This window comes from Aspergillus ibericus (genome assembly GCF_003184845.1).
Source record: "Aspergillus ibericus CBS 121593 unplaced genomic scaffold BO80scaffold_64, whole genome shotgun sequence".
Taxonomy (NCBI): domain Eukaryota; kingdom Fungi; phylum Ascomycota; class Eurotiomycetes; order Eurotiales; family Aspergillaceae; genus Aspergillus; species Aspergillus ibericus.
Window position 1 is genome coordinate 103,549 of NW_020292162.1, and position 24,854 is coordinate 128,402.

General features: G+C 54.3%; 10 protein-coding genes and 1 non-coding gene across 11 annotated transcripts; 3 read left to right on the forward strand and 8 right to left on the reverse strand.

The window, feature by feature from the left end:
* Window positions 1–975: 975 nt before the first annotated feature.
* Window positions 976–2,564, forward strand: BO80DRAFT_485512 (uncharacterized protein; the record flags this gene model as incomplete). The annotated part of the gene is made up of 7 exons (XM_025723493.1): window positions 976–1,149; window positions 1,198–1,385; window positions 1,430–1,614; window positions 1,661–1,778; window positions 1,829–1,896; window positions 1,945–1,975; window positions 2,042–2,564. 7 exons carry the CDS (start codon window positions 976–978, stop codon window positions 2,376–2,378), a joined length of 1,101 nt encoding a protein of 366 aa, XP_025570310.1. The 3' UTR covers window positions 2,379–2,564.
* Window positions 2,565–2,577: 13 nt separating this feature from the next.
* On the reverse strand, window positions 2,578–4,326 carry BO80DRAFT_417864 (alpha/beta-hydrolase). Its single transcript, XM_025718232.1, has 4 exons — window positions 3,978–4,326; window positions 3,794–3,932; window positions 3,631–3,739; window positions 2,578–3,569 (listed from the first exon to the last, which is right to left on the reverse strand). The coding sequence occupies exons 1-4, from the start codon at window positions 4,170–4,172 to the stop codon at window positions 2,735–2,737; spliced, it is 1,278 nt and encodes a 425-aa protein (XP_025570311.1). The 5' UTR covers window positions 4,173–4,326; the 3' UTR covers window positions 2,578–2,734.
* Window positions 4,327–4,711: 385 nt separating this feature from the next.
* On the reverse strand, window positions 4,712–4,830 carry BO80DRAFT_t278. The gene has a single exon. It is a non-coding gene; the product is annotated as a tRNA-Leu (tRNA).
* Window positions 4,831–5,366: 536 nt separating this feature from the next.
* On the forward strand, window positions 5,367–7,466 carry BO80DRAFT_485517 (Zn(II)2Cys6 transcription factor; the record flags this gene model as incomplete). The annotated part of the gene is made up of 3 exons (XM_025723494.1): window positions 5,367–5,865; window positions 5,977–6,883; window positions 6,928–7,466. The coding sequence occupies 3 exons, from the start codon at window positions 5,367–5,369 to the stop codon at window positions 7,415–7,417; spliced, it is 1,896 nt and encodes a 631-aa protein (XP_025570312.1). The 3' UTR covers window positions 7,418–7,466.
* A 141-nt stretch (window positions 7,467–7,607) lies between these two features.
* BO80DRAFT_485525 (TauD/TfdA dioxygenase family protein) lies at window positions 7,608–8,850 on the reverse strand (the record flags this gene model as incomplete). Its single annotated transcript, XM_025723495.1, has 5 exons — window positions 7,608–7,797; window positions 7,832–7,936; window positions 7,977–8,004; window positions 8,046–8,604; window positions 8,692–8,850. 5 exons carry the CDS (start codon window positions 8,848–8,850, stop codon window positions 7,608–7,610), a joined length of 1,041 nt encoding a protein of 346 aa, XP_025570313.1.
* Window positions 8,851–9,534: 684 nt separating this feature from the next.
* BO80DRAFT_505795 (uncharacterized protein) lies at window positions 9,535–10,489 on the reverse strand (the record flags this gene model as incomplete). Its single annotated transcript, XM_025724511.1, has 1 exon — window positions 9,535–10,489. The coding sequence occupies exon 1, from the start codon at window positions 10,408–10,410 to the stop codon at window positions 9,535–9,537; it is 876 nt and encodes a 291-aa protein (XP_025570314.1). The 5' UTR covers window positions 10,411–10,489.
* A 1,186-nt stretch (window positions 10,490–11,675) lies between these two features.
* BO80DRAFT_459369 (cytochrome P450) lies at window positions 11,676–13,508 on the reverse strand (the record flags this gene model as incomplete). Its single annotated transcript, XM_025722339.1, has 7 exons — window positions 11,676–11,829; window positions 11,877–11,930; window positions 11,975–12,519; window positions 12,568–12,642; window positions 12,693–12,813; window positions 12,869–13,078; window positions 13,132–13,508. The coding sequence occupies 7 exons, from the start codon at window positions 13,506–13,508 to the stop codon at window positions 11,676–11,678; spliced, it is 1,536 nt and encodes a 511-aa protein (XP_025570315.1).
* Window positions 13,509–14,237: 729 nt separating this feature from the next.
* Window positions 14,238–15,511, forward strand: BO80DRAFT_485544 (KR-domain-containing protein; the record flags this gene model as incomplete). The annotated part of the gene is made up of 3 exons (XM_025723496.1): window positions 14,238–14,246; window positions 14,314–14,429; window positions 14,581–15,511. The coding sequence occupies 3 exons, from the start codon at window positions 14,238–14,240 to the stop codon at window positions 15,509–15,511; spliced, it is 1,056 nt and encodes a 351-aa protein (XP_025570316.1).
* Window positions 15,512–15,551: 40 nt separating this feature from the next.
* BO80DRAFT_417867 (PLP-dependent transferase) lies at window positions 15,552–19,355 on the reverse strand. The gene is made up of 5 exons (XM_025718233.1): window positions 18,269–19,355; window positions 17,365–17,890; window positions 16,738–17,299; window positions 16,322–16,655; window positions 15,552–16,199 (listed from the first exon to the last, which is right to left on the reverse strand). Exons 1-5 carry the CDS (start codon window positions 19,277–19,279, stop codon window positions 15,804–15,806), a joined length of 2,829 nt encoding a protein of 942 aa, XP_025570317.1. The 5' UTR covers window positions 19,280–19,355; the 3' UTR covers window positions 15,552–15,803.
* Window positions 19,356–20,177: 822 nt separating this feature from the next.
* BO80DRAFT_245790 (intradiol ring-cleavage dioxygenase) lies at window positions 20,178–21,750 on the reverse strand. Its single transcript, XM_025714588.1, has one exon. The coding sequence runs from the start codon at window positions 21,534–21,536 to the stop codon at window positions 20,448–20,450; it is 1,089 nt and encodes a 362-aa protein (XP_025570318.1). The 5' UTR covers window positions 21,537–21,750; the 3' UTR covers window positions 20,178–20,447.
* Window positions 21,751–24,029: 2,279 nt separating this feature from the next.
* BO80DRAFT_429496 (uncharacterized protein) lies at window positions 24,030–24,698 on the reverse strand. Its single transcript, XM_025720474.1, has 2 exons — window positions 24,530–24,698; window positions 24,030–24,467 (listed from the first exon to the last, which is right to left on the reverse strand). Exon 2 carries the CDS (start codon window positions 24,396–24,398, stop codon window positions 24,048–24,050), a length of 351 nt encoding a protein of 116 aa, XP_025570319.1. The 5' UTR covers window positions 24,399–24,467; window positions 24,530–24,698; the 3' UTR covers window positions 24,030–24,047.
* Between the last annotated feature and the right edge of the window lie 156 nt (window positions 24,699–24,854).

Consider the following 24,854-nt stretch of genomic DNA (forward strand, 5'->3'; position numbering starts at 1 on the left):
CCCTGAGCTGACATATTAATAAAACAGGGCTGGGATGTGTGTCGTCCATGAACCGCGGTGGCAGGGATGGTCTTGGACGGGACCTCGTGAGTGGCGTGATGCCATCCCCACGATGGAGCTAAAGGCTTAGTGGCAGCCCTAGTCGACGTGTCAGCCAGCCAGGCATCCATCCAGGAGTGGTGGTACCTGGTGGATGCGTGATTTATGAAGGACAGGGATTTGATCGTATGCCCCGGAAGACTTGTGGTTTCTGTGGACAGCCGTTTGAAACCTTGTGTCGTGCCTGTTATTCCTGTTATTGTCTATCGGCCGAACCCCGCCATTGCGGTCTGTCAAAGTGTCCCGTGTGTCAAACTCCCTCCCGCCCCGTTCAGCTCCCCCACATTCCGCATCTGAAATCTTGCCTCCCAGCCATCATGCCTCTGGTTTTCGGCATTGCTTTTAATGGAATTGTATCACTTCTACTTGCTAGCTAGGATCAATGAACTTACGATCGGGTGTCTGTCAATTCGATCTCCTGACGCTCCGGCGGTCCGGGAGACGGCGCAGGCACAGTCAAAGACAGGTCGCGTGAGTGGAGCTTCCATGGAGAATGAGAAATTAAGACCATGTCAACCGTCTCCATCCAGCCCAAACATCCCCTCTCATTGGCACGATCCCAACCCTCGAGGGATCTCGGGGGAGGCCGGCCTGCACCACAGACCAGGTTCATGAGCTTGGATTACCATAGGCCCTGGTCTGGAGGCAATGGATCCTCGAACCGTTGCCCTTCTGGGATAGACGGACAGATTAACTTTGATTAGCTGGTTTCCCCTGTGGCCTTACGCAGCCGGCCAGGGCCAGAAATTTTCGAACTCTTCCCGGGGTACAAAGTCGGTTGAAGTCTTCTGTCACACGGCGTGGCTGCAACTGGACGGATGACTCCGCGGGACAATCGCCTCTTCCACGCAGCAGTGTTGCTCGACCTGATGCATCATGGTGGTCTGGATACGGGCGGTTGACGACCATGCCTCCCGGGCATCGGTCATCGTGATCCCGACGATCGTGACCACGGTCATCGCCGTCATCCTCACCCTGCTGCGGCTGTACGTGCGCAAGTTCGTCATGCGGACGCTGGCTTGGGATGACTGGTTCAACGTGCTCGCCACGGTATGTGCCTGCCCCTACTGGACCGCTCTCGCTGATCCAAGTGACTAGTTGACCACCTTGGTCGCCATGGGGTTGATTCTCGCGGCCGTTTCGTACGGTTTGGGGCGTCCCATCGACAGCCTTGACATGGATCGAGCCGTCTACTGTGTCAAGCTGCTGCGCATGTGTCTCTTTCCATTGCTGTTCTCGACCATCTTCCTGAAAATCTCCATCAGTCTGCTCCTGATGAGACTTTTGTACGTTCACCACGTCCTTCCACGTCCCCGACTAACGAAGCCAGTCTCACAACCAACATCTGGAAGATCTTCTTCTGGTGCTTCATCGCCTTTAACACCATCACCAGTCTGCTCGATGCCGCTATCGTCCTGCCCCAGTGTAGTCCTGTGGCCCGGACATGGGACAAACGAGTAGACGGGACCTGTTGGCCCAAGCGAGCGATCAACGGAGCGGCCATCGCACAAGGCTGTAAGTACCCCCTTTCCCATACATATCCGACTGCTAAATAGTTCAGCAATCGCCGCCGGAACCGACATCGTACTCTCCATCCTCCCGATCGTGTTTCTCTGGAACGTCAAAATCCCCATCAAGGTGAAGGGGGCGATCTGCGGGCTCATGGCGCTGGGATTTGCGTACGTGTTTATATCTATACCTGCATCGAGTCTGTCTAACGTATGGATAGGAGTGCAGGATTTGCGCTCGCACGCACTATTCTCGTGTCTACCCTGACCGAGGCAACAGATCCGACCTGTACGTTTTATACCCCCGTACAATACCACATCTAACATATCTACAAAGGGGAATACGTCAACCTCTACATGTGCGCCTTGTAAGTCCCCCTCCCTCCCCCTCTACCTCTTAAAAAAAAAACAAAAAGTAATACTAACCAACCCAGCCTCGAATCCTCCCTCGGCGTCATCGCCGCCGCCGGGCCCTCCACACGCCCCCTCCTGCGCCCCAACTTCTGGAACAAAGAGTACTCGCGGTCTCGATCCCGGTCATTGCCATTACACACCGTCACGGCGAAAAAGAGCTCGCCGCGGGTATGGGGCGATACGCTCTTCGATACAAGGTTTGATGTCGAGGAACGACCGTGCGGATCGAGGGATAGTCAGATGGGGTTGTGGGCGCAGGTTGGGATGGCGATTGTCAAGAGGACGTCGATTGAGGTTGTTAGGGGGGAGGTTGTGGTGAGTCAGGGTGAGGGTGAGAAGGTGGTGGGGAGGGATTAGGAGGGTGTTGTTCATGATTTATTCGTTCGTTTATGGGATACAGAGGGGAGGGAGGGACTGGGTTCTTTATGGGTTGGTTGGTGGGAAGATAAAAGTTTGGTTGTGACGCTCTTTTTGGATACACGATCGTTGAGATATTTTTCTTTTGTCGAACTGGAGAGGATACACTGGGATAGATATAGATACTTAAGCAAATAGTCTCCTGCGATGGCACAATCATACAGGTCGTGTATAGTATGGTTGGACTCATTCGTCGCGCTACTAGCATCAACATATCATTAACCGAAAGATTCTACGGAATCAACTCTCCTTTCACACTTCTCCTTCTGCACGAGTCAGTCCCATCCAAACATGGCTCATAGCTTATTCTTCCTAACCGGCCTCGCAGGTGGCTTCAGCACCCTCCGCCACTCATCACTCAAAACCAAATGATCACGTTTCGTCATCTGCTTCCTCTTCTCACTCCACACCCGCTCAGCCTCTCCATACTGACCCACCACCTCATCCAACCAACCAGCACAATACCCCGCCGTCTCTACCACACTCTCAAACGGAAAGAAATGTCCCCGCTTCGGAATCGTAATCTCCTTCACCTTGTCGTTCCCTCCACTCCCCCCCACGCCCTGACCACAGCGTTTGGCTCCTTCGCGGAGTTGATCCAGACGGAGGTAGGTATACTCTCCGAGCAGGAATAGCGTCGACGGGCGCAGAAATGGTAGTTTATGCCACGTGCTCGACGGCTCGGGCTTATACACCGGAAGAGACGCGAGCAATGGATCCGCGTCGGCATGCGTGGACCGGTCAATCTGGATCCTTCCGTCCGGGGTACGGGCGTTGAAGTTCTCGCGCAGCTGGCCTAATACCTCATGATACTTCGTCGTAGTCAGAGTGACGGGTGGGTCAGAAGGGTTCGCCGTATCAGGAAGGTCAGGATGTAAGGCAGTAGGCAGATCCCGGAACCCGAACTCCGCCATGAGATCGAGACATCGCGGGTCCCACCGCTTGGAGGCTTTCCTGTGGGCGGCGTCGGCGGATGCGCGGTTGGGCCAGATGTCTTCCCGGTAGAGACACCAGTTGACGGGACCGGTGGGGTCGGAGTTGAAGCCCATGGGGGGTGCGGTGAGTTGGATGACGGGGTCCATGAGGATGAGGGATGTTAGGAGACGGGGGTGCATGAGGGCTAGGTTTGTTCTGCTGGATGTTAGTCGGGGTTGAAGTAGGGGGAGGGGGAGGGGGAGGGGGAGGGGTGTACAGAATGGTGCCGCCGAAGCTGTGGCCGATACCGACTAGAGGTCGGGGCATCTGGTCGCGGAAATGGTTGATCATTAAGAGGAGGTCACGGGGATGGTCCATCCACGATGCTAGGGGAAACATGTTTAGAGAGAGGGACGTGGTAGTCGGATTGGCTCACTCACAGTCCATGCTGAGCTTGTCTTCGTTAAGGACACTGCTCATTCCCATGTTTGCGACGTCGGCGATCCAGATTCCGCGGATGTGGAAGTTGGATTGTTTGGATCGCGTGAGGAGCTCGTCCCATAGTGGCTCGTAGAGTTCCTATCTCTCGTCAGGTATATTCGGTAGGGCTCGGGTATGGCTAACCTTGGGAAACCCCACGGCATGAGTGGCTATGATGGTGACTGCACCCGCTGGAACAGGGTCTGGTAGATCCCGTGGAGTATACTGCTTAACATGGAGATGGAGCTGATCCTCCTGGTCCACTGTACTGCCAGCATACTCTCGGACATAGCAGGCGGGAATGATATGGTCCGTGACGCTAAAGTTCGCGGGAGACATGGCGAACCTTCACGACGGGGGCGCTCGGACGGGGGTTCGGTTGTCGTAGTGGATGGGTTGAATCAAGCAGAGTTGCTAAATTGTAATCGTAAGAACCCAGCTGGACCCGGGGAAGCGGACGGAAGAATTGGGTCGGCGGTTAGGCCCCCCGCTTGTCTCCACGGGTCGCGGCCATGACCCGAGGTCCATCACGCACAGGCCTCTGCATGCTAGTCTAGTCCTTATGTGTGAAATGGCCCCAGGCTGAGTTGTGGCTCTTCTAGATTGCATGTCTCGGGGGTGTATGCACATGGTTCGCTGTACACGGTTGCTTGCACGCAGTTGATGCCACCGAGTTCCAAAAGAACGGCAACACACTGGAAGCTGTGGCCATCAGCGACTCAACCAATCATGGAGAAGGTCAAAGTGAGGAACTTGATATCAAAAGGAAAAATTCTTGTTTCGATTGTTGCTTGCCAGGGCAATATATAAAGAAGGAGGAAAAAAACAATGAGTGTGATTTGGTAGGGGGGGAGGGACAGGACGGGCCAAAAAAAGTATGACAAGAAGGGGATTCGAACCCCTGCCTCTTTCGAGACTGCAGTGCGACCCGGCTTGGAAACCGGGTAAGCGAGTAATCACTTGAATGCAGCACCTTAGACCGCTCGGTCATCTTGCCTGTTTATGGATGATTGAGCTTCTATTATTTTTATGTTCGACACTTTTACACACATGCCAGTACAACTATCATTCACCCACGGCAGTCAATGGCTATATGTTTTTGTCTTTACCATTTCATGATTGTTATTCATACTGTATGATTCACACACTTTTACCATCATGCTGCTTTGGTTCCGATCATCGCGACAAGATGAATTCGAAGGTCTGGATCTGCAGACTGTGGAGATAAGAATGAACTCTTACCCCGGATATATATTCGCTACATCCTGTCCAGCAACCTTAACCATCACCCGACAATGTCACGAACTACCTTTTTCATGCTAAATCGTCCTCAGGCATAGCTTAATCAGTCGATATGGTATCAAGATAGCAGCCAAATATCGATGGCGTGCGTGGTCAGTGCGATGGCGTTAGCCAGTGCCCAGCCAGCTAATTGGGCCTCGGCTGAGAATATCCATCAACTCTCCATGCGGGGAAACCAGGGATCGCTCATAATACTGCCCCCTTCTATTACGGAGCATTGCGACCCTCGTCATGAACGCAGAAGGAAGAATTCGCAAACGCATCCCCAAGTCATGTAAGCGCTGCCACCGACGCAAGCAGCGATGCGTTGGATATCCCACCTGCACGGGATGTGAATCCGCCAAACAGCCATGTCAACGATCCGAATCGGTTCCCTCGTGGCATTATGCCATGTCTAAGGGAGCGTTGGTGCGTCGCATAGAGGTACTGGAGGCGCAACTATCTGCGACGCAGCAGCAAATTGCCCAAGATGTGGATGAGCCGTCGGAGCAGCTTCCGACGGGCGCAAAAGTTCAGACTCATGAATCGCGACCTGAAATTGTTTCGTTGATGGCGTTGGGACTTGAAGGGAATGAGGGTCTCACGTATCTGGGTCCCTCCTCAGGCATGTCGATTGCGGAGGACCTCGGCCGCCTGGTGCAGAACGGAGCCTGGCTGAGATCGATCCCGATCTATGGCAGCCACCAGCAAACCCCAACTGCTAATGAAAATACGCGATCGACTACAGCCAGTATCACTCCAACAGATGCTGCCGGACTACGGCTCCTCAATGCCTACTTCAAGGATATGCACACACGCCTCCCGTTCTTAGACCGCACGGAGCTTCTAGACCTGCATGCAGTGCAGCAGAAGCCCCGGGCGGATTCGACAGACGCTGGTCAATTCATGCTCTTGATGGTATATGCTGTTGGCGCAGCTATCCTGCAGATGACTGAAACATATGACTCCACGCCGCCCAGCGCCTTCGTAGCAACGGCACTGCAACTGGAGCCCACAAGAAATTCGCAAACACACGCCAGTGTGGAGGCAATCATGCTCCTGGTGCTTTACCATCTGCGAACATCCTCCGCGTCGAGGGTCTGGTACTTGATAGGCCTGGCCATGCGCATCTGCATCGACCTCGGGCTGCACCGGGAGTCACAATATCGAAAGATGAGGCCATACGAGGGCCAGATGCGGCGTCGCTTGTTCTGGAGCGTCTACCTGGTCGAGCGATATGCTGCTTGGTCGCTAGGCCGACCATTCAGTATTCCAGAGGAAGATATTGATGTTCACTTCCCGGCCGATCTAGATGATTCCTGCACCAGTGACGAGCTGGTTGAACAGGCCCTACATAGTCTACTGGATCTTCATCAGCCAGTACATGGTAGCATGCGGAGATTCATCGCCTTGACCCAACTACAGCGGATAATGTCCCAAATCCATACTCGCATCTATCGAACAGACAGGAACATTTCAACGCTAGTCCCGGAGACCGTTCCTCTGATGGCGACATTAGAAGACTTTCAGCGATCTCTGCCACTGCTGGCATCCGACGAAGCCGACTTTGTCCACATGCATTGGCATAACTCTGTCCGCATGCTTATCCAACGGTTTGTGGGGATCCTACCACGCGAGGATCCGTTGATCGCCAGATGCCTCTATGCATCCGGGCAGATGTGCCAGTGCTTCAAACGGCTACGACAACGAGACTCGGGATATTCGTTCCTCCTGGTCAATTCCCTGTACATGGCTGGGTTGACGATATGGTGAGACTCCACCTCTCGGTTGTGTTGTTTTACTGACAGGCCAGCCTTTGCCTATTCCGAGCTCCACAACTGTGGACTGTTGGCGTGACGAATGATCTACGGGCCTGTTCATCGGTGCTCATTGTCATGGCCGAGAGAAATGCCAATTTGAAGAAGTACCGGGATGGCTTGGAGACGATCATCCACCGCGTGATGGAGTATGTGAATGATGCAGCAAATTCCCAGTCTGTTTGGATGGTGGTAAAGTCAGTAACTACGGGACAAACAGATTCGAATACCCCACCCGCCGAGATAAATGCCGGACAGACAACGGCCGGCGACTCTCAGTTCTCGAAGGAGTGGCTCGACCTTCAGTGTCCGTTTCCTCTAATTGAAGGACTACGATCCGGCCAAGAGAATTGCCAGGCTGGACCGGCAGATATATCCAATCCCTGGAATGCATTCAGCGATATCTTCCCCGAGGATCTTTGGTCAAATGATCTATTCAGTATGGATATGCCGGGTGGATTGAATTTATGGTTCCCAGCGGAGTAGACACAGTTAGGATTACGGAATCAAAATATCCTAGCCAACGGCAAAGGGCTACTCGGGAGCCGAGGCCTTAGAGAAAATAGAAAGAAAGTGTTTGATAATATGACCACTATTCTGAGAATAGGAGCTATGGCCACGTTGCTTGAAAGAGCACCAGAGGAAAACAGAACATGAGGCCATAAGCGATGAAAGTTCACCAATGCGCCGGAGACAAGGTATCCTCGATTTCCAGATCCTCCCGTCTAGATTTACTCTCCGGGTCAAAATAGGGCACCTCTCCCACTCCGACAGCGCGATTACCACTTCTCGGGCCGAACCCTTCGTGATCGCCCGTAGCGGTGTGGAACACACTGCGATTATCCCAGATAGCTACTCCAGTCAGTCTTCGAATCCTCAATATCATTCGGGTCATTCCACTTGAACCGCACCTGCAGGTCATGACCGTATGTGATTAGATCATGAAAGTATTGCAGCATATTGGCGCTCTCTCGGCGAGTCAGTCCATTGATCTTGGGAATGCACCTATCCCATCAGCATATACCCCATCCCACAAGCCATAAACATACCGATTGGGAAAATCGACTTCCATCCTGTAATCGGATTCGTCCGCACAATACCCACCCATCAGCACCCCCATCCCATTTGAAACACCCAAACCACAAGGGAGAAGATACCGGATGCACCGCCTCCAACTCCTCCCCCACATTCACCGGCGCCCCCCTCTCCCCCGTAAACATGCTAAACCCCCCACTCTTTGCCATCCTCCGAAACCCCTCCCCGACATGCGTCACCGTCAACCCCTCCAAAAACCCGCGATACGGTTTACTAATCCGATCATAAACCTCATACCCCGACGCCCACAAGGTATCCCCCCCGGTCATCGGCAACGTCACAAGCCTCAAACTGGAAAAATCCGCCGGCGCCTTCTCAAATGCAATAGCACTATGCCAAACGGCCGCCATACGAGTATACTCCGACCCTTTGTAGAGTTTCTTCCTCCCTTCCGAGTTGATGGTACTGATTTCGGGATCTGGGTCGCCGAATTCCCGCGCGTCGTTGGTAACGGGGTGAATGTGCAATCCGTGGTCCGCGGGACGGGTGGTCAGGTGGCCCATTTGGAGGATGAGGGGATTTTTGGTGCTCGTTTGTGAGGTTATTTTGGGCGCGGAAGAAGACGACGCCGCGTTCGGCTACTATTTCGGTGTGATGGTGAGGGTGGGGTTGGGTGAGGTGGGATGGGATGGAATTGGGGGAGGGAGGGGGAGGGTACCTAGGACGGCGAGGTCACGGATGCGTTGTTCGGCATTGGGGGCGTTGAGGATGTCGTCGACGATGTTGCAGCTGTTTTTGGAGAATTCGGTGCCGATGACGGGGGTGACGAGGATGGGGTTGAAGGGGTCGAGGGAGCCGGTGGAGTAGATGCGGGGATGGGGCATGGTGTGTAGTTGCTGGATGAGGGGATTGATGATGTGAGGTGATGTGTGTGAGATGGGATGGGATGGATTTATGTTGTGCCATGGGGCTAGTTGGGTCAGGTTGGTGGGATCGGCTTTCGGCGTTAGGGGAAGGGAGCTGGATCTGAAGCTATCGCCGACAAGGTGACAATTCAGTGGAAGTGGTGATTTTCTTGGAGTTTTGCGCTGCGGTCAAGAGTTTGCTTGATTTTTGTGTATCAACTGGGCTCCCTGGAGGTGATCCGATGTCCTGTTGTTGTCCAAGCGTGGCAGTTGAAATGCGGGCGTTGGAGGTATGCGATGTAATTGAGGGCAAAGCGGAGATGGCAACTAGCTGCGCTCGGCTCCTCGTCCTAGCTAAGGAACAACATCAGGCTTGTTGCATGTAGCCCCTTACGTCTAGTCAAGCACTGACTTCAGCGTCATTAGGTGATAAGGAATGTATACTCCATAACGCTATGCAAACATGATCTGATATCTGACAAAGCTCTAAACAGTCACACAGGAGGCTCAAATCGCTGAATAACACAAAGATCAAAAATACACAAGAGAAGGAAAGCTCGTGGCGACTCCGCGATTCGGTAATGTCATGCTGCAAATCATGTCGATCATCCCGGTGATCTGAACAAATTCCATGCCGCCATTGGACTTCATATTCCGATACGATCAAACCACATTGGTCGTATGTTCGCCAGAAGGCGTCCCTGGTGTCGGATTCCGAGTCACCGTCAGCGTCTCACTCGCGGCCATGGACGACGGCCGCGTCGAGGCCAGATCGCTGCGCGACTGCGTGGCGAACATCATGGAGGCACGATCGAACTTGGCTTCGCTCTTCGGCCGGGCAGTCTCGGCTAGAGGGAGCATGGAGTAGTCGGATCCGGCATCCGCGGCCGCCTTCCTGGCCTGGATTCGGTTGTTCTTGCGTTTCTCCCGGCAGCAGAGGAAGAAAGTCAGAGCGACGAAGATGAAGATCAGGATACTGAAGGTGATGATGGCGGCGATTTCTCCGCGGTGGTTGTACTCGCGTTGGGCAGCAGTGATGGTGCTCGTGGCAGAGGTCGTCGTGCTTGTGGTGGTGGAGGTGGTCGTGGTACTCTGAGTGGTGGTGGTGGCTGCGCTGGTGGTGGCTTGGGAGGTGGCAGACGTAGTCGAGCTGGTAGAGCCAGTCGTGCTCGTGCTGGATGTCGAGGTGGTGGAGGATGCAGTAGAGGTAGTTGTCGCAGAAGTGGTGGTGGAGTCGGAGGTGGTGGTAGTGGTGGCTTCCGTGGTGCTCGACTCTGTTGTACTCGTCGTGGTTTCGGTCGAGCTGGTGGTGTCCGACGTGGTGGTTGTCGTGTCGTCTGTGGTTGTTGCCCTCTTCTCAAAATTCACTGAGCGGTGATACCGTTTGCGCTGTTGGTAGTCATCGGCCTTAGGAGCAACGGTCGGTTGAGCGACGGCGGTGGTTTCGGGGGCCAGCCATGTCAGGTCAGCGGCAGGCTCCGGGTGGGCGATAACGGCTGAGGAGAGGGCCCCAAGCGCGAGCAGCAAGCGCATCTGCATGTTGATAGATGGTCGGGTATAGGCAGCAGCCAATTCGGAGGGAGGGAAGTTGGAGGAGGGAAAGAAGAGGCAGATGAGGGTAAGGGATGGTTTGCAGGACCCATCGGAGCAAACATCCCGACGGGCCCTCAAATATGAATGATGGCCTTGAATGACAGCCCGCGATGATAGGACTGCCGAAATCTCTGCCTCGTCGACAGTAGTTGCTGGCGTCGTCGTACGTGCCTCAACTAGGGCTGAGGCTTTCCCAGTTATTTTTATAGCGACGGGCCCGCTGATTGGCCCGGTGGTTCGGAGTGGAGCGGCGGCCACTCAAGCGGCCACGCGGCTTGAATCCACTGCCACTCGTCGTCACGGTTCGTCCGCATCATGGCGTCCTTTCTTATCATCCAGCGTTGGTCGGGGCCATATTGCTTTCGTCTTCATACCCGTCAAATCCCCCCTTCTGGTCCCGGGCATGAAGAGTGATGGCCGCGGTGGCTGCAGGATGCGGACAGTTGCTCACCACGAGGCCGGCATGGCGCGACTCCACCCGGCCGCTGATAAGGAAAAGTATTTAGCCCAAGCTTTGAAAATCTGGTTCCAACCGAGGCTGGGGCCCGCTAGACCGTTCGTTTTTGGCTCTCTGGCACACAGCCTGGAAATTTCAACGGCCGATCTTCTAGCGTCTGGTTTCTACCGGACCACGGCCGGTTCCCAGCCACACCGAACAGGCCATGCCTGGCAGTCTGCTCGTCATCGCAAGCTAGTGCCGGATATGGCTGGAAACTGGAAAGATAGTCATTTCCGACCCCGATGATGTTTGTTCCACTGGCGAGGGATTCTGAAACCCCTGCGCCACGGCAATTCCGGATGTCCAGTCAGACTGAGGTGGGTTAATTTCGCTGCAGCAGACGGTGCCCCTCACGACATCGACTAAATCTTCCGGCTGATGCGGTTCCTCTGTATCTTACGTGGACGGCCTTGACTAAGTGATGGTGGGTGGAAGGCACACCCACTTGGGATGGGATGTGCCCAAAGATCGACCCGTTCTGGCAATAATCCGGCAGTCTTAACCTTAAATAAAGCGACCCAGCTGGGCTAGTCTTTCAATTCACCTTCTAGAGACACGCAATTCCCGTTAAAGTCACTCCCTATGGGGGCACGCCGTGGGTTCCCATTCCCCGCCAACTGCTCACCCATTCCACAGCCCACCGTGAAAGGGTTCCCAGAACCTGAGATGGCCACGTACTCAGCCTCCCCGCGTGTGGCTCGTAGGAGTATTATTAGTACCTGGGTTTCAGGACCACCTGCCACGATCCATGCTGAAATTGCATGGTGATGTATTGTCGATAGTCAATCTCCTGCCCGGGCACCTCGGTGAAATCGAACCGGGACAGGAGGTTCGCCATAACCATGCGCATCTCCGCCCAGGCAAAGCTGCCGGATCAACACCCGATCTGCGTGAAATTGGCCAGACCACTTACTTTTTACCTATACACGAATGCTTTCCCGCCGAAAAGGGGTAATACGCATGCAGGCTAGGTCCGGTTAGCGCCAACTCTGCTGATCGGAGTATACATACTCGGGCGAGGGAACCTCGGGAGGTCTGTGCTTCAGCCAACGTTCGGGCCAAAATCGCAATGACTGCGGCCAGTATGCCGGATTCCGATGGAGGTCTCGATAGGAAGCTGACACGACCGTGTGTGGTGGAATCAGGTATCCGCAGAGTTCGATCTGCTCCTTCCCTGTTCGCCGGCCCATCTCCGATGCGATGGGATGCAGTCGAAGGGTCTTCTTGACGCACGCCTCCAGATATTCGTACGTTGCGTCGGTTCGAACGGTCTTGCTGGATATGATAGGATCTGTTGGTTGCAGCACCGGGAGGCTGGTCATCAGCTTTTCCTTGAGATGGGGATGACGAAGGAGCTCGAGGAAGATGCAAGCGATTGTGCCGGATGTGGTTTCGGACCCAGCGAGGAGGATCTCAGCCATCTGATCTACGATATCGCGAGTGGCCATCTTGGAGCCACTGTCGGGTCGTTTGCCTTCCTCCACCATATGCTGAAGGAGGTCGGATCGAACACTGGCTTCTACCGTGCTCCTTTGATGAATGATGGAATGGATGGCCTGTTATAATGTTGGAAAGGTGCTATACGTTGCAGCCGCCATACTCACCGTGATCATCTCTTTGGGCCAATCGAACTTGAGGTCAAGTCCTAGCCTGCGGAGAAAGCGCTTGATATACACCGTCTGCTGCATTAGCAAGCTGTTTCATACTCCTCGCTATACATACTTGATACCTTCGCCTCATTCCCGTGAATCGAAGAAGGAATGCTTTGCCATATGTCAGTCTCATCCTGTTCAAAATGACTTCCGGCATTCGTCTGTCCGAAACCCCGACTGAAAGAACACTCTCCCATGCTATCGCCATCGGTCAGTCTCTATACTGTACGGCTCAAGATGAAGGTGCACCTACATATCCAATGCCAGCTTATGGACATCGTCCATAAGATCCATAACGCAAGACGGTCGCGCATCGACAACAGGATGTTCATCTAACAAAGACGTGTATTTGGAAATCAATTCCTCGATGCACTTGGCGAATAGAAATTCGAGGTTGTCAATGTACGAGATTGTGAAGGCCGGGGACAGAAATCGCTTCAGGCGCTTGTGAGGGTCCTGTCGTCTGGAATACGAGCCTTAGTCCCTGCACTTTCCAACTCCAGGGAGTTTGCATACATCTCACCAAACAGCCCCGGGCTGGCCCGGTCCCTGGATATCTCGGCATACATAGCGACTTTGGGGAGATCAACCGTCATCAAAATCTTTTGTATTGCATCCTTATCCGCTATCCAGACCTGACGCGGACCAAGCCGAACAATAGGCCCATAATCCATATGGGCTGCTTGGACGGTTTTCCATATTTCCCCGGTTGCAAAGGCGCAAGTGAGATGCAATGATGTCAGAGGGGCATACCACGGGCCGGGTATACTACTCAGGGGGGATACCACAGCACGTCGTAGATTGATGACATATCTCAGGCATGTTATGGTCACGAGAGCGGCCACGAAGGAATAATAAGGATGCGCCGTGACTTGATCAAACAAGGCCTCCATGTTGCAGCCCAGGTAGCCGATTGCGGTGATGTACCACTGCATCATGGTTTTCTATGTGCTTTATAAGTCAGGCCTACTCCGTTTATGCCTATGAAAGCATACAAGGGTGGAATTGGCCACAGAGTCAGGCTGGTACAACATTAACCTCTGTGGCCACAGGAGTTTCTGATCCTTGGGGACAATGCGCGTAATCCGCATTCGCGGACCCGACATCCAACCTAAAGCCGGGTGATATATGGCCAAACCTGGAAAATGAAACCTTGATCGAATGCCTCAGAGTGGTCATGGCATCAGACATGGAATAAGTGACATATTCAAGATCGGTGGACTGAACTTCGCCACTCGACTTCAGACTGCCGACTAAACCCGCTATCTGAGGTCCATGGAACGCCCCGTGAGTAGGTATTCGATTCTAAAGTATACATTTATCAACCGTTAGACTATTGTTAATCCCTGGGGCCTATAGTCGAGACAGAGAGGGAACCTAATCACCCAGTATCACGTCAGCCAGGGCGCTCAACCGGTAATGCTGCTCCACTTGACAGGATGAATGAGAATCATATCAAGCACTGGCCTCCACTGCGTCTGGACCTACTGATCGCCTGGATACATCCACGCGCTCGAAAGTCTCACTATATATGCTACCGAGACCGCGCGATGATCTCTTATCCAATGAGCAGCTGAGTTGAGACCATCTGTTCATCGAAAGGGAAGAGAAAGTAATTGAGCATGGCACAGGTACGCACTGTCTCAAGCCAGTGTTCTCCTTCATTGTCAGTTTCTGATTACTGAGTACGTCGCCCAGAAGGAGACGAATCGCAACGAGCTCAAGGCAGCCATCCCCGAATCCTGCTTCCAGCCTTCGTTGCTTGAGTCGGGGGCGTATCTGGGTCGTGATCTTGCATACACCGCCGCCCTCGTGTACGGCGCGCTCCAAATACCTAACATCCCAACGGCCCATCTGCGTCTGGTAGCATGGGCAACATACGGCTTCTGCCAGGGCCTAGTAGGGACGGGTCTGTGGATCATCGCTCATTAATGCGGCCATGGCGCCTTTTCCTCATACCGACAGGTCAATGATGCAATCGGCTGGGCCGTACATTCCATCCTCCTCGTGCCTTACTTCTCCTGGAGTCATCCACGGGGCAATGCTCCTGCGCGACCGACCATACGACACGATGACAGTGGAAGAATTCCACCAAGCCTTCGAGAGCAAGGTCCACGGGGCATGGAGTCTGCACAACGTTGTCATGGAGAAGCGGCTACCTCTTGACTTCTTCCTCTGCCTTTCCAGTATCTCCAGCATCGTGGGCAGCAAAGGCCAAGCCAACTATGCAGCAGCGAACAGCTTCCTCGACTCGTTCAGCGCATACCGTCGCCAGCTTGGCGAACGCTGCGTGACGGTCGCACTAGGCGTGGTGGAAGATGTAGGCGCGATAGCCGAATCAGAAGCTCTCTCGCGCCGTCATTCCGGGTCAATCGAGACCATTGGGATTTCGGAGAGGGCGTTGCACGATATCATCGACTGCGCACTGCAGTACTCGCATGACCCTGATTCAGTAGGCCACCTCATCACGGGACTGAAAGTGCCGCAGGACCCCCAGCGATCCGGACTCCGCTTCGAACCGCGGTTCTGCCGACTTTTCGTGGCAGATAACGTACCAGATGAAGTCCGAAAGGAAGATCCGCTGACAATTGCCCTGTGGAATTTCAAGGATCTTTTGACATCTAAAACAACACAGGGCATGCTGGAGACCTGCTTGGATGTTCTAAGTCTGCAGCTGGCGCAGATGCTCCGGTGGAATGAGCAAGCCATCGAACCAGGGCAGCCACTCTCGGTCTACGGCCTGGACTTGCTGGCGGCCGTGGAGCTGCGCAATTGGATCATGGCGGAGATGGGGGCTCATGTGAGTAAGAGGGATATTGTGGAGGCGGAGAGTTTGATTGCGTTGGGGGAGAGGGTGGTGTCGGCGATGATAGAATCACCACACCCTGATGTCTGATAACATTTCTCGCCCAGCTAAGCAATAGACATATATACCCATAAACTTCATCAGGAACTTTATATGTTGTATTGGTACCAGCTCAATACTAGACCAGACGTCAAGCTCAAAAGCCCCAGATGATATTACAATCGCCAGATAATACATCACCACCTCATCCGATCCCTCCATGCCCAGAGCCACCATATCCACGCCATTAAGTATCAGACCCCAACAGAGCAAATACTCTACGGCCAGTAAATACTACAAAATTCATAACTCATATCATCATCACCCCCACCCCCTAAAAAATTCACCCCAACCCCGGCCACACCGCTTCAAACCCGGTATCAAACCCAACCGACCAATTCTCATCAATAAACGGCCACTGCAACATCTCCGCCTCGAGATCATGTCCTTCTCCGCTACCACTACCACCCTGCTCCGTCAACTCCGCGACTGACATGCGTCGGACTCCTCCGTCCACAGAGATTCCGATTCGTCGTCTTGTACCAGCAGAATTAGATGCAGAGGAAGTCTCGGGTCTAGACACCCGTATATCACCATACTCATCCAATGTCCCGGCAAGCGTGAGATGATCCCGATCATCAGCGAGGTACGTGGGGACGGTGGTGGTGGTGGTGGTGGTGGTGGTGGTGGTGGTGCGCGCGGAGTCATAAAAGCGGTTTGCTTCTTGGAGGGTGCGCCACTATGCCCCCTATTAGTATCTCCCATCTTCACACACCCAAAAACCCATCCATCAGGCAAGAATGAAACCACCCCACATCCCCCCAAAAAGCAAAAACAAAGAAAAAGGAGAAGGGGTCATACCCAACTATCCCCCACATCCCAAAACCCACAAAGTCTCTCCAAATACTCAAAATTCATCTTCTTCTCCTGTTCCGCGCGGAGGATTCCCCCCGGGTATCTCGCCGGACAGACCGTGCCGTACATGTTGATGTGAGCGGCGACGAAGACGCTGAAGCCCGCGTAGGGAGTGATGACGGGGGTGGAAGAGGCTTCGAGGGCGGAGAGGATGGAGCCGATGTGGTGGGCTGTGGTGAAGAGGTGGTCGATTGCGTCGTCGTCGTCATGGTCGTGGGGATGGTGGGGGTAGGGTGGTTTGGGGGTGGAGAGGAAGCGGTCGCGGTAGAGGAAGAGGATACTTTATTCCATATATATTATTTGGTCAGTTGCTGTGATTGGTGGGGATGAGAGGGTATGGGGAAGGAGGAATGGGGGGGCACCTCATGAAATACACCAAATTGATATAGGCAAACAATTCACCCGACCCGAGTGCTACATGAGCTTGAGCACTCGTCTCGGGATACCGCACCGTCGCATCCTGAAGATCCCTCCACTCATCGACCTCCGCTTTGAGAGTCTCCCAGGTTCGAAGAGATGAATATGCGGACCCTTGTGCACGCCCACGACGACTTTCATTCGCGAATCGGAGAATCCGAACAAAGATATCGAATCCCCGTGTCACGATCGTTAATCCCCGATCGATGGACAGATTCATCGCAAGCGGAGACCCCCGGTTCATATCCGCCGGCATCAACCGCGGGGTCGCTTTCCCGAAGGTAAAATCCGAATCACTGATCGGCAGCGGCACGGAGATCTGACGAAACGAGAGGGCAAAATGTTGGCGGGCGCCCGAGCTGAGCTCGCAGTCTTGCGCGAAGCAGCACCAGTAGGTGCGGACGAGTTGCTCGTAGGTGATGCGGTGGAGGGGGTCCTGCGGGGGCTGTTGTTCCATGGTGTCGTCGGCGGTTTTGAGCAGGGATTGAATCATGTAAGTTGCCATGCCTGGATTGTCAGTAAGGAGGATGGATAGGGCATGATGAGACGAGGGAAGGGATGGAGGGTTATACCGCTGTACATCCAGGCGCGGTAGGGCCGGCCAGATCCCCATTCATAGAGGGAGATCATGACCAGGGATTGGGCCAGGTAGAGGGAAGGGGCCTCGAAGGCGCGATGGGCGAGTTGAGTGCGCGCATACTCGGCGTACGTCTCGGAGGGGGCCAGGGAAGGGTCGGTCATGAAGCGGGCACAGAGGGAGAGCAACGCGGCCAGGAAGACGGGCTCAACGGCGGAGGCATGGTGGGAGAGATCGGCGATCAGCGAGGGATAGTGGAGGAAGTTGACCACGGGGAATTTCTTGCGGTAGATGTCGCAGGCGGCGATGAGGGTGGCGGCGGACAATGCGGTGATGGGGTGCGTGGGCGAGGGCGTGGCGGTGGTGGTGGTTCGTCGGGGGCGGAGGTTATCCAGTGAGCCTCTGCGAGGGGTTCGGACACTCCGCGCAACGGGCGAGCGAGGGTCGGTCAGGATGCAGCCATCGCGGTTGAGGCGGTGACAGCGCCGACAAGGGGGCTGGCCATCGTGGATGCATTTGACCTTGGATTGTCTGGCACGGTTAGCGGGGTGATTGGCAGGGAATGACGGGTTCAGCGTAAGGGCTACCGGCAGCTGTCGCATGAGATGGACAGACGCATTGGTGGATCACAATTGGCGGATGAGGGGCGTGAGGGGACGGTGAGGGGAAAAACACACAACGAGTCGGGAATGAAGCTGAAATGTCGGGAATAAACGATTTGAGTTGGTCACGGAAATCGACTCGAGACACGCCAAGTGGATTCCATAACGTGATCGGATGACTCATGACAGCTACAGGCACACCAATCACAATCATCAGCATCATTATTATTAGGGTATCGATACTACTACTCCAAGCTAAGCATCAATCGTCTCCAACCACTGGCAAAACTTCTCCACCGGCGTCTCTTCCGTCGCCCACGAGGTCACAATGCGGATCACCGTGCCAGTCTCCCGTTTGTCCCACTCGTAGAAGCGAATCCGTTCCGCCAGCCGTCGCACCAAGGCATTGGGCACCAACACAAACACCTGGTTCGTCTCAGTCTCCGCCGCCAACTCCCATCCAATGCGCTCAAACTGCTCAGAAATACGCCGGGCCATGGCATTGGCATGTCGAGCCAGCTCAAAATACAGCCCGTCGCGGAACAGCTCGGCGAACTGGACACCCATGACTCTCGACTTCCCCAGCAACGCCCCGCGCTGCTTGATATGGAACTCGAAGCCCTCGGCCAGATGCTTCTTCACCACAATCGCCTCTCCCAGCAAGGCGCCCATCTTGGTTCCTCCAATCCAGAAAATATCCGTGTAATCGACCAGATCCCGCAGGGTCAGGTCATTCTTCTCCGCGCTCAGCGCCACTCCCATGCGGGCTCCATCCACCAGAAGCAGTAAATTCCGCCGTCGACACGTCTCGGACAGCCGTCGAAGCTCACTCCGCGTGTAGATCGTTCCCAACTCCGTCGCATTAGAGATATACACCAGCCGGGGCTTCGCCATGTGCGGGAAGAACGTATTCCGATCCAAGACGGTCTCCAGATTCTCAGGGGTCATTTTGCCCCGAACCCCAGGGACAGGGATAATCTTGTGTCCGGTGGCCTCAATAGCGCCAGCTTCTTTGTCGAGGATATGTCCGGTTTGGACGGCCAGGACGGCCTCATAGGGACGGATACAACTGGCGATGGAAATGAGATTAGCGGCGGTTCCGCTGGGCACAAAGTGAATGGCGACTTCATCGTCGGAGGCATGTATTTGGGAGTAAATTAATTGCCGGGCTTCGTGGCAGTATTCATCCGTGCCGTAGCCGGTCTGTTGGGTGGCGTTGGTGAGGAGTAGCGATTGCAGCAGACGGGGATGGGCGCCTTCGCTGTAATCATCCAGGAAGCTATACGGTTGGACGAGTTTGACGATCATGATGTCGTGGGATTAGAATTAGGGTATATGAATCTGAAATCTGAAGAGAAAAAGAAAAGAAAGAAAGAAAAAAAAAGACAGTGGGGAGAAATTGAGTTTGGAGAGCTTTATGAGGGGGCCGTGAGGGGATGGGATTCCCGGTCGGGAATATCTCGGGAATGTGAGTCACGTCACAGCCATGGTGCCATTCCCGAGTCCAGGATCCACTGGCTGGGTTTCGAATGTTCCGGACTCGACACTTATCAATTACATATCACGATATCAGGGCCGGCTTTGCGTCGGGTGATCCACTCCATGCATTGGGGATTGCGAGGGTCGGTTGATTCCGGTTTTGGAGGCTTGACAGGGCATTCCTATCAACTTCACGTATCCCGGAACATAGTGGATCTGCGTCTCATCGATCATCCCCAGCAGCAAACCAGCACTACTGCAGACCCCTGTCTGTCCAACGAATCGCTGTGTTGCCAGGCGGGTGATCTTATCTCGGGATTAGTCGGCAAGCCTCCTGCAAGCCGCGTCAGTCAATCAGATGCAAACTGCGACAACTGGATGGCTTGGTCAATGTCCTGCATATGCTACGGATGATGAGCGATTCATACATAATTGCACAAGGTTGGACGATTTATCCGTCGCTTTCGAAACACAAGTTGTGCATGCCTAGCTGGTTGTAAAAAATATATATTTTTTGGTGGTTGGTAAGCAGTCTATCACACTGAGATGATACGGCAATTACTATGAAGTACGTGCAGTGTGGCAAAATGAAAGACAGGATAGTCCTTGAGAAATACTAGAATGAAACTGTTGGCTTTGACACCCTTGGACAAGTTTGTGAAAGAAGGGTTGACCGTTTTGGCGGTCCAATTGGAATCAACGATGTCAGGTGATTCTGGGATCTAAATATGGACATACTCTATTCCCGATTGGGATGGACTGATTCTAAATTCTAGATTGAGCTGATCAATCGATACCTTCTACGGGCAATTCAATATCCAATGTATCCATCATATTTGTTATTTGTCTATCACCTAACTATTCGTGCAGTCTCAACAGCACCGTTGCACATCGAACTTCCATCTAAGCAGCAGTGGCTCTAAGCAGCGGCACTAAGCAGCGGCACTAAGCAGCGGCACTAAGCAGCGGCACTAAGCAGCGGCACTAAGCAGCGGCACTAAGCAGCAGTGGTAGGGAGACCACCGTCAACAGCATCCGGGTCACCGTCGCAGGTACCGCACACCGACTTGCCACCGCTAGCAGTGTACACGTTGGTCCAGTAGGGGTAGTGGACCGCCGAGGTGTTGACCGCAACCGTGATGTAGGCAAACAGACCATCCTCGATGTTGTCGCCCAGGTACACGTAGTTGAGGAACGGGTCGGTATCAGCGTTGTTGGTCTCGACGTTGACCACCCGGTCAGCCGCGTTGGTCGTGATCGGGATCGAGTTGGTGTTGTACGGGTAGGTCGACTCCACCTCGCTGATCATGCTCTGGTCCCAGAAGATCTGCCCAATGTGCGGGATCGAGCCACCCGCCAGAGTGTTGTTGGGCAGCAGGGTCGCGTTCCAGTGCACAATGTTGTGGTAGTGGGTGGTGCGGTTGGCGTAATGGCCGGGGAAGAGGGTGCTGAAGGTCACCACGCCGTCCTCGTCGGTCTGCTGGACACCACGCAGGAAGGTGCGCTGGTAGTTGGAGTAATCGTTGGAGTTGCCGTTGCCGTCGGCCACCAGACCCGAGTAGACACCGGTGGCATTGCAGCCCCAGATCTCGGTGTAGATGCCTCGGATGGGCTCGCAGGTCTCGACGTCAATGAACTGTTCTTCGACAATAACGGGGACACCCGGCTCGTTCTCGCGGATGTTGCTGCGGATGTGTTCGCCCGGAATCCAGTAGGGACCGGTCTCGCCCTCGGCGCTGGGACCCAGGAGGCAGATCTTCTTGTCGTCGTCGAACACCTCGGTCTCGGGGGTGTTGGGAGAAATGGGACGGCTGGACAGGTGCGACTTGTTCAGCACCTCGGTGGTGTCCCCACGGGCCTGGAGCTGACGGCGGTGCACGTCGACCATCGCACGACGACGGGCTTCGGCGCGGGCGCGAAGACCGCTGGACTCGATGCTGGCTTCGCACTTCTGCAGACCGTGGGCCAGACTGCGCTTGAAGGAGCGCTGCTGAAGGGCCTCACGCTCTTCATGGTGACCGGGGTGGGCAGTAGCCAGGAGGGCATTGCCGAGGACGGCCAAGTTGAGAACGTTCTTGAGCTGCATGGTGAAGCGGAGCGAATCGCAGAGCTTGGAGAGACAATGGATGATGGTGATGCGAGTGGTAGACTGGAGTTTGGGGGCACATCGCACACGTTTATATAGCTTGCTGGAGGGGGGATCCCACGGCCATCGCTCGGTAGAATCCCTATCGCATCTGATGGATAATGGTTTACTCGGCTCTGGTCCAGAGTGACATTATCGGCTGCCCATTTGGTGCAGGTACCTGAATGCATTGAGGAGGGATCGTCCAGATCCAAGGCAGATCACTTGGCATCAACGTTGCTCCCGATGGCGAGCTTGTCCATTGTCCTCAAGGTGTCGCTGGAGCTAGATTGGCACCGACGACCAATAAACTCCGAAAATGGGGCAGACGGAGACTGCGGTGATCTGTCGATGATAGGACCAGGACAGCCCAATACTAGCCATCTCAATGGCATCCAGGCGGCCAGACCGCAAGGTCTTGAGGTCATCCTGTTTCAGCGACCAGCGTGGATGGCCGGGACGTATGGCCGGATGCAACCTCCCACAATGGTTCCGCCACCCACAATGCCCAGACTGTGGAGAGTGTGGGCGGTGGATATTGCTATCTATCACGACAATCGCGCGGGAATCCAGTAGAGGATTCGGGCGGATGCTGGGAATAGTGACCAAAATCCCCGAAGCGGAGGACGCCCAGGATCTGGGTGGCCATGCCAAGCCGCGATGGAGATGCCAAGACAACCTGACGAACCCGGATTCGACGAGACTGGCCGCGGAAGCATACCAGTGCCAGGCTAACGCGGCGGCGAGGGCCGATCAGGATGATCGGGGGCCCGCCGAGTCACCAATGCATCGCCTCTCACTGGTGGGTGGGAGCACTGTCGCGGGCCGCATGGGCCTCGGAGGATGGTCAGCAATAGTAATCCAGTCGAAAAGACTGGCAGGATCGGCCGGCTCTAGTGCAATCGGTTCGGCCCACCGTGAGCAGATTAGCCAGCATCTCACATGTCCCGTCGGGATAACATAATTGGCGAGCGGAACGGTGTTGCTATTTCGGATTCCAGAGAAGATCGATCGGGTCCATATTCTCTTGATTGACACATTCCTGTATAGCCTCGGGGGTGATCAATATAGGCTTTGACGCGTGAAGAATCCGGCAGCTAGACAGGGCTGCATCCTATGCATCCGACGGAATTGTCATGATCAGCAGAACCAAATAAACTAGCAGGCTGGCGCTGCAGACAGTCTCTTTGGGCTGCATAAGTCGGCTTGGCGACGCGACGGGCTGTGCAGGATGAGGACCTCGGCCTTCCAGATAGATTGAAGTCGGATTAGAATTTAACCCCAGACGGAGTTCCTTCGGAAAAGCCGCAGATCCCTCATCCACCTTCTGCTTCCGGACCGACGCGTCGTCAGCGGTGGTCTTTGGTTCCGAAGTGACCCCGTTCAGTCCTGCTATTTCGGGGGCATCGGCCCAGGGTCCTCGCTTGGAGAAGCATCTCTCCGTGCGGGTTGACAAAAGGTATGGTGTAACATCTGCCCGATTGTGCAGAAGAAAATCGTCAACACTCAGCGGAGCATTGGTCGGTGTCGATCCTTCGCCGGGGATAAGACCGATCAGGCAGGTGAAGCCGGATGCTGTCCGACCGGATATGTCCTGTGTCAGACTCAATTGTCCGTTGGGTATTGGCCATTGTCACCTGGTCGGAGTATTTTCTGGCCTTCCGGGCACAACCCGGCCCTCACTGTGATAACGGACCCTGATTCCGATCAGTGCCTGGTCCACCCGAAGGACCTAGAGCATTGTACGGAGTCACAATGGAGGATCCAGTGACACCGGGAGACGCGTCGGTTGGGCCCCTCCGGATGAGGATTCATCCACTGGAACCCGGCTGTCAGATAAGGGGAGGTTTTCCTCCCAACTGAGAAGCTGCAGGTTGCATTCACCCTTCAGGTCAAGTTGTTGAGTCTATCAAGGTGATTGCCAAGACGGAGAATAGAAGTTGTCCTTCGAGCAGTAACCTCCAAGCTCGTCATCCCCAAGTTCCTCGCGTACGAAGGCGTACAGACCACGGATGTGAAGCAGGAATCTGCAGCGTGTTGGCATTTGTTGTGTTCTGCAGCTGTCTGTGTTCTGAATCTATCTAGGGCCAAGCCTCTGTCTTATGTTGACCAGCTGGCATGGCCTGATGATATGGCCTGATCATCATGAGCTCAGAGTGAACACACCTGGGCCTGTGCTGCGTCTTGATCAAGGCGGTGGGGACTGAGTAAGGGACTTGGTGCACGGCCCAGGCTCTCCTTCTTGGACTTGGCCATTTATTGTGTGCATGAACATCCATAGACTCTTTTGAAAGATGCTGGTGAACCGGAGCCCAGAATGCGGCCAGATGAATCGTATTCTGCGTGTTCGGTGTTGATAGGCTCGCTTAACCTGTCAGGTGATTGGCATGGCACTGCTTTCCCCCTCTTTCCCTCTCTCCCTCCCTTTCTTTACAGTCCCGCACGGAGACGACCGAACAAAGGACCGATGCACTAGAGGAAAGCGATCCAATGACCTTTAGAAAAGCCCAACAAGGTAGTGATACGCTTGTTTGGAATGTCATACACCAGCGAACAGATGGTGCCAGTCTCCTCGAGCCAATTGCACTGCCAGAGCTCGCCCGGTCGGATGCATTGGTAGGTGGCCGTCTGGAAGTTCTTGCGGCCGGCCATCGGTCCGCCGTGGATGGCATAGACGATACGGTCTTCGTTATAGAACCACATCTCGTATCGCCATTTCTCGGGATCGCCATTGCCGTCGTGGGCAGCATAGTCGTAGATGAGGTGACGATTCCGGAGGTCGGCGTTGAAGGAGGTGCTTTCGACAGAGGGGAGAACTGGCATGATGATTATTCTTCTTGATAAACTGCCTCACGATATTCTGCTTGTGTGTCTGTGGGAGGAAGTCAAGAGGTAGATGAAAGACTTTGAAGACTATGCTACATATGAGAGTAACATGCTGATTATATAGCCAGGGACGAAGGATAAGTGAATTTCCCCGGGAGTTCCAGGTATGTGTTACCCAATTCTGCTACCACTGTGCAGGTCTCGAATGCAATGCCGGCTTTAAACTTCAACCTCATGGAAACTGGCCCGCCAATCATGTGCGAGTATTGCTTCAAGATGGTGAAGATACAAATAGTGATGCTATCAAGCCTAGAGCTCCCACCATCCGAAGGACTGGAGGTCTCTGGCTCAGAACTTCGTGTTGGCTGTATCCTGTTGCATCAACCCACCTGGCTGGCGGAACCGATGCCGAATCTCCAACCGACGTCGTGGTCCTTTCTTACAACCAAATAA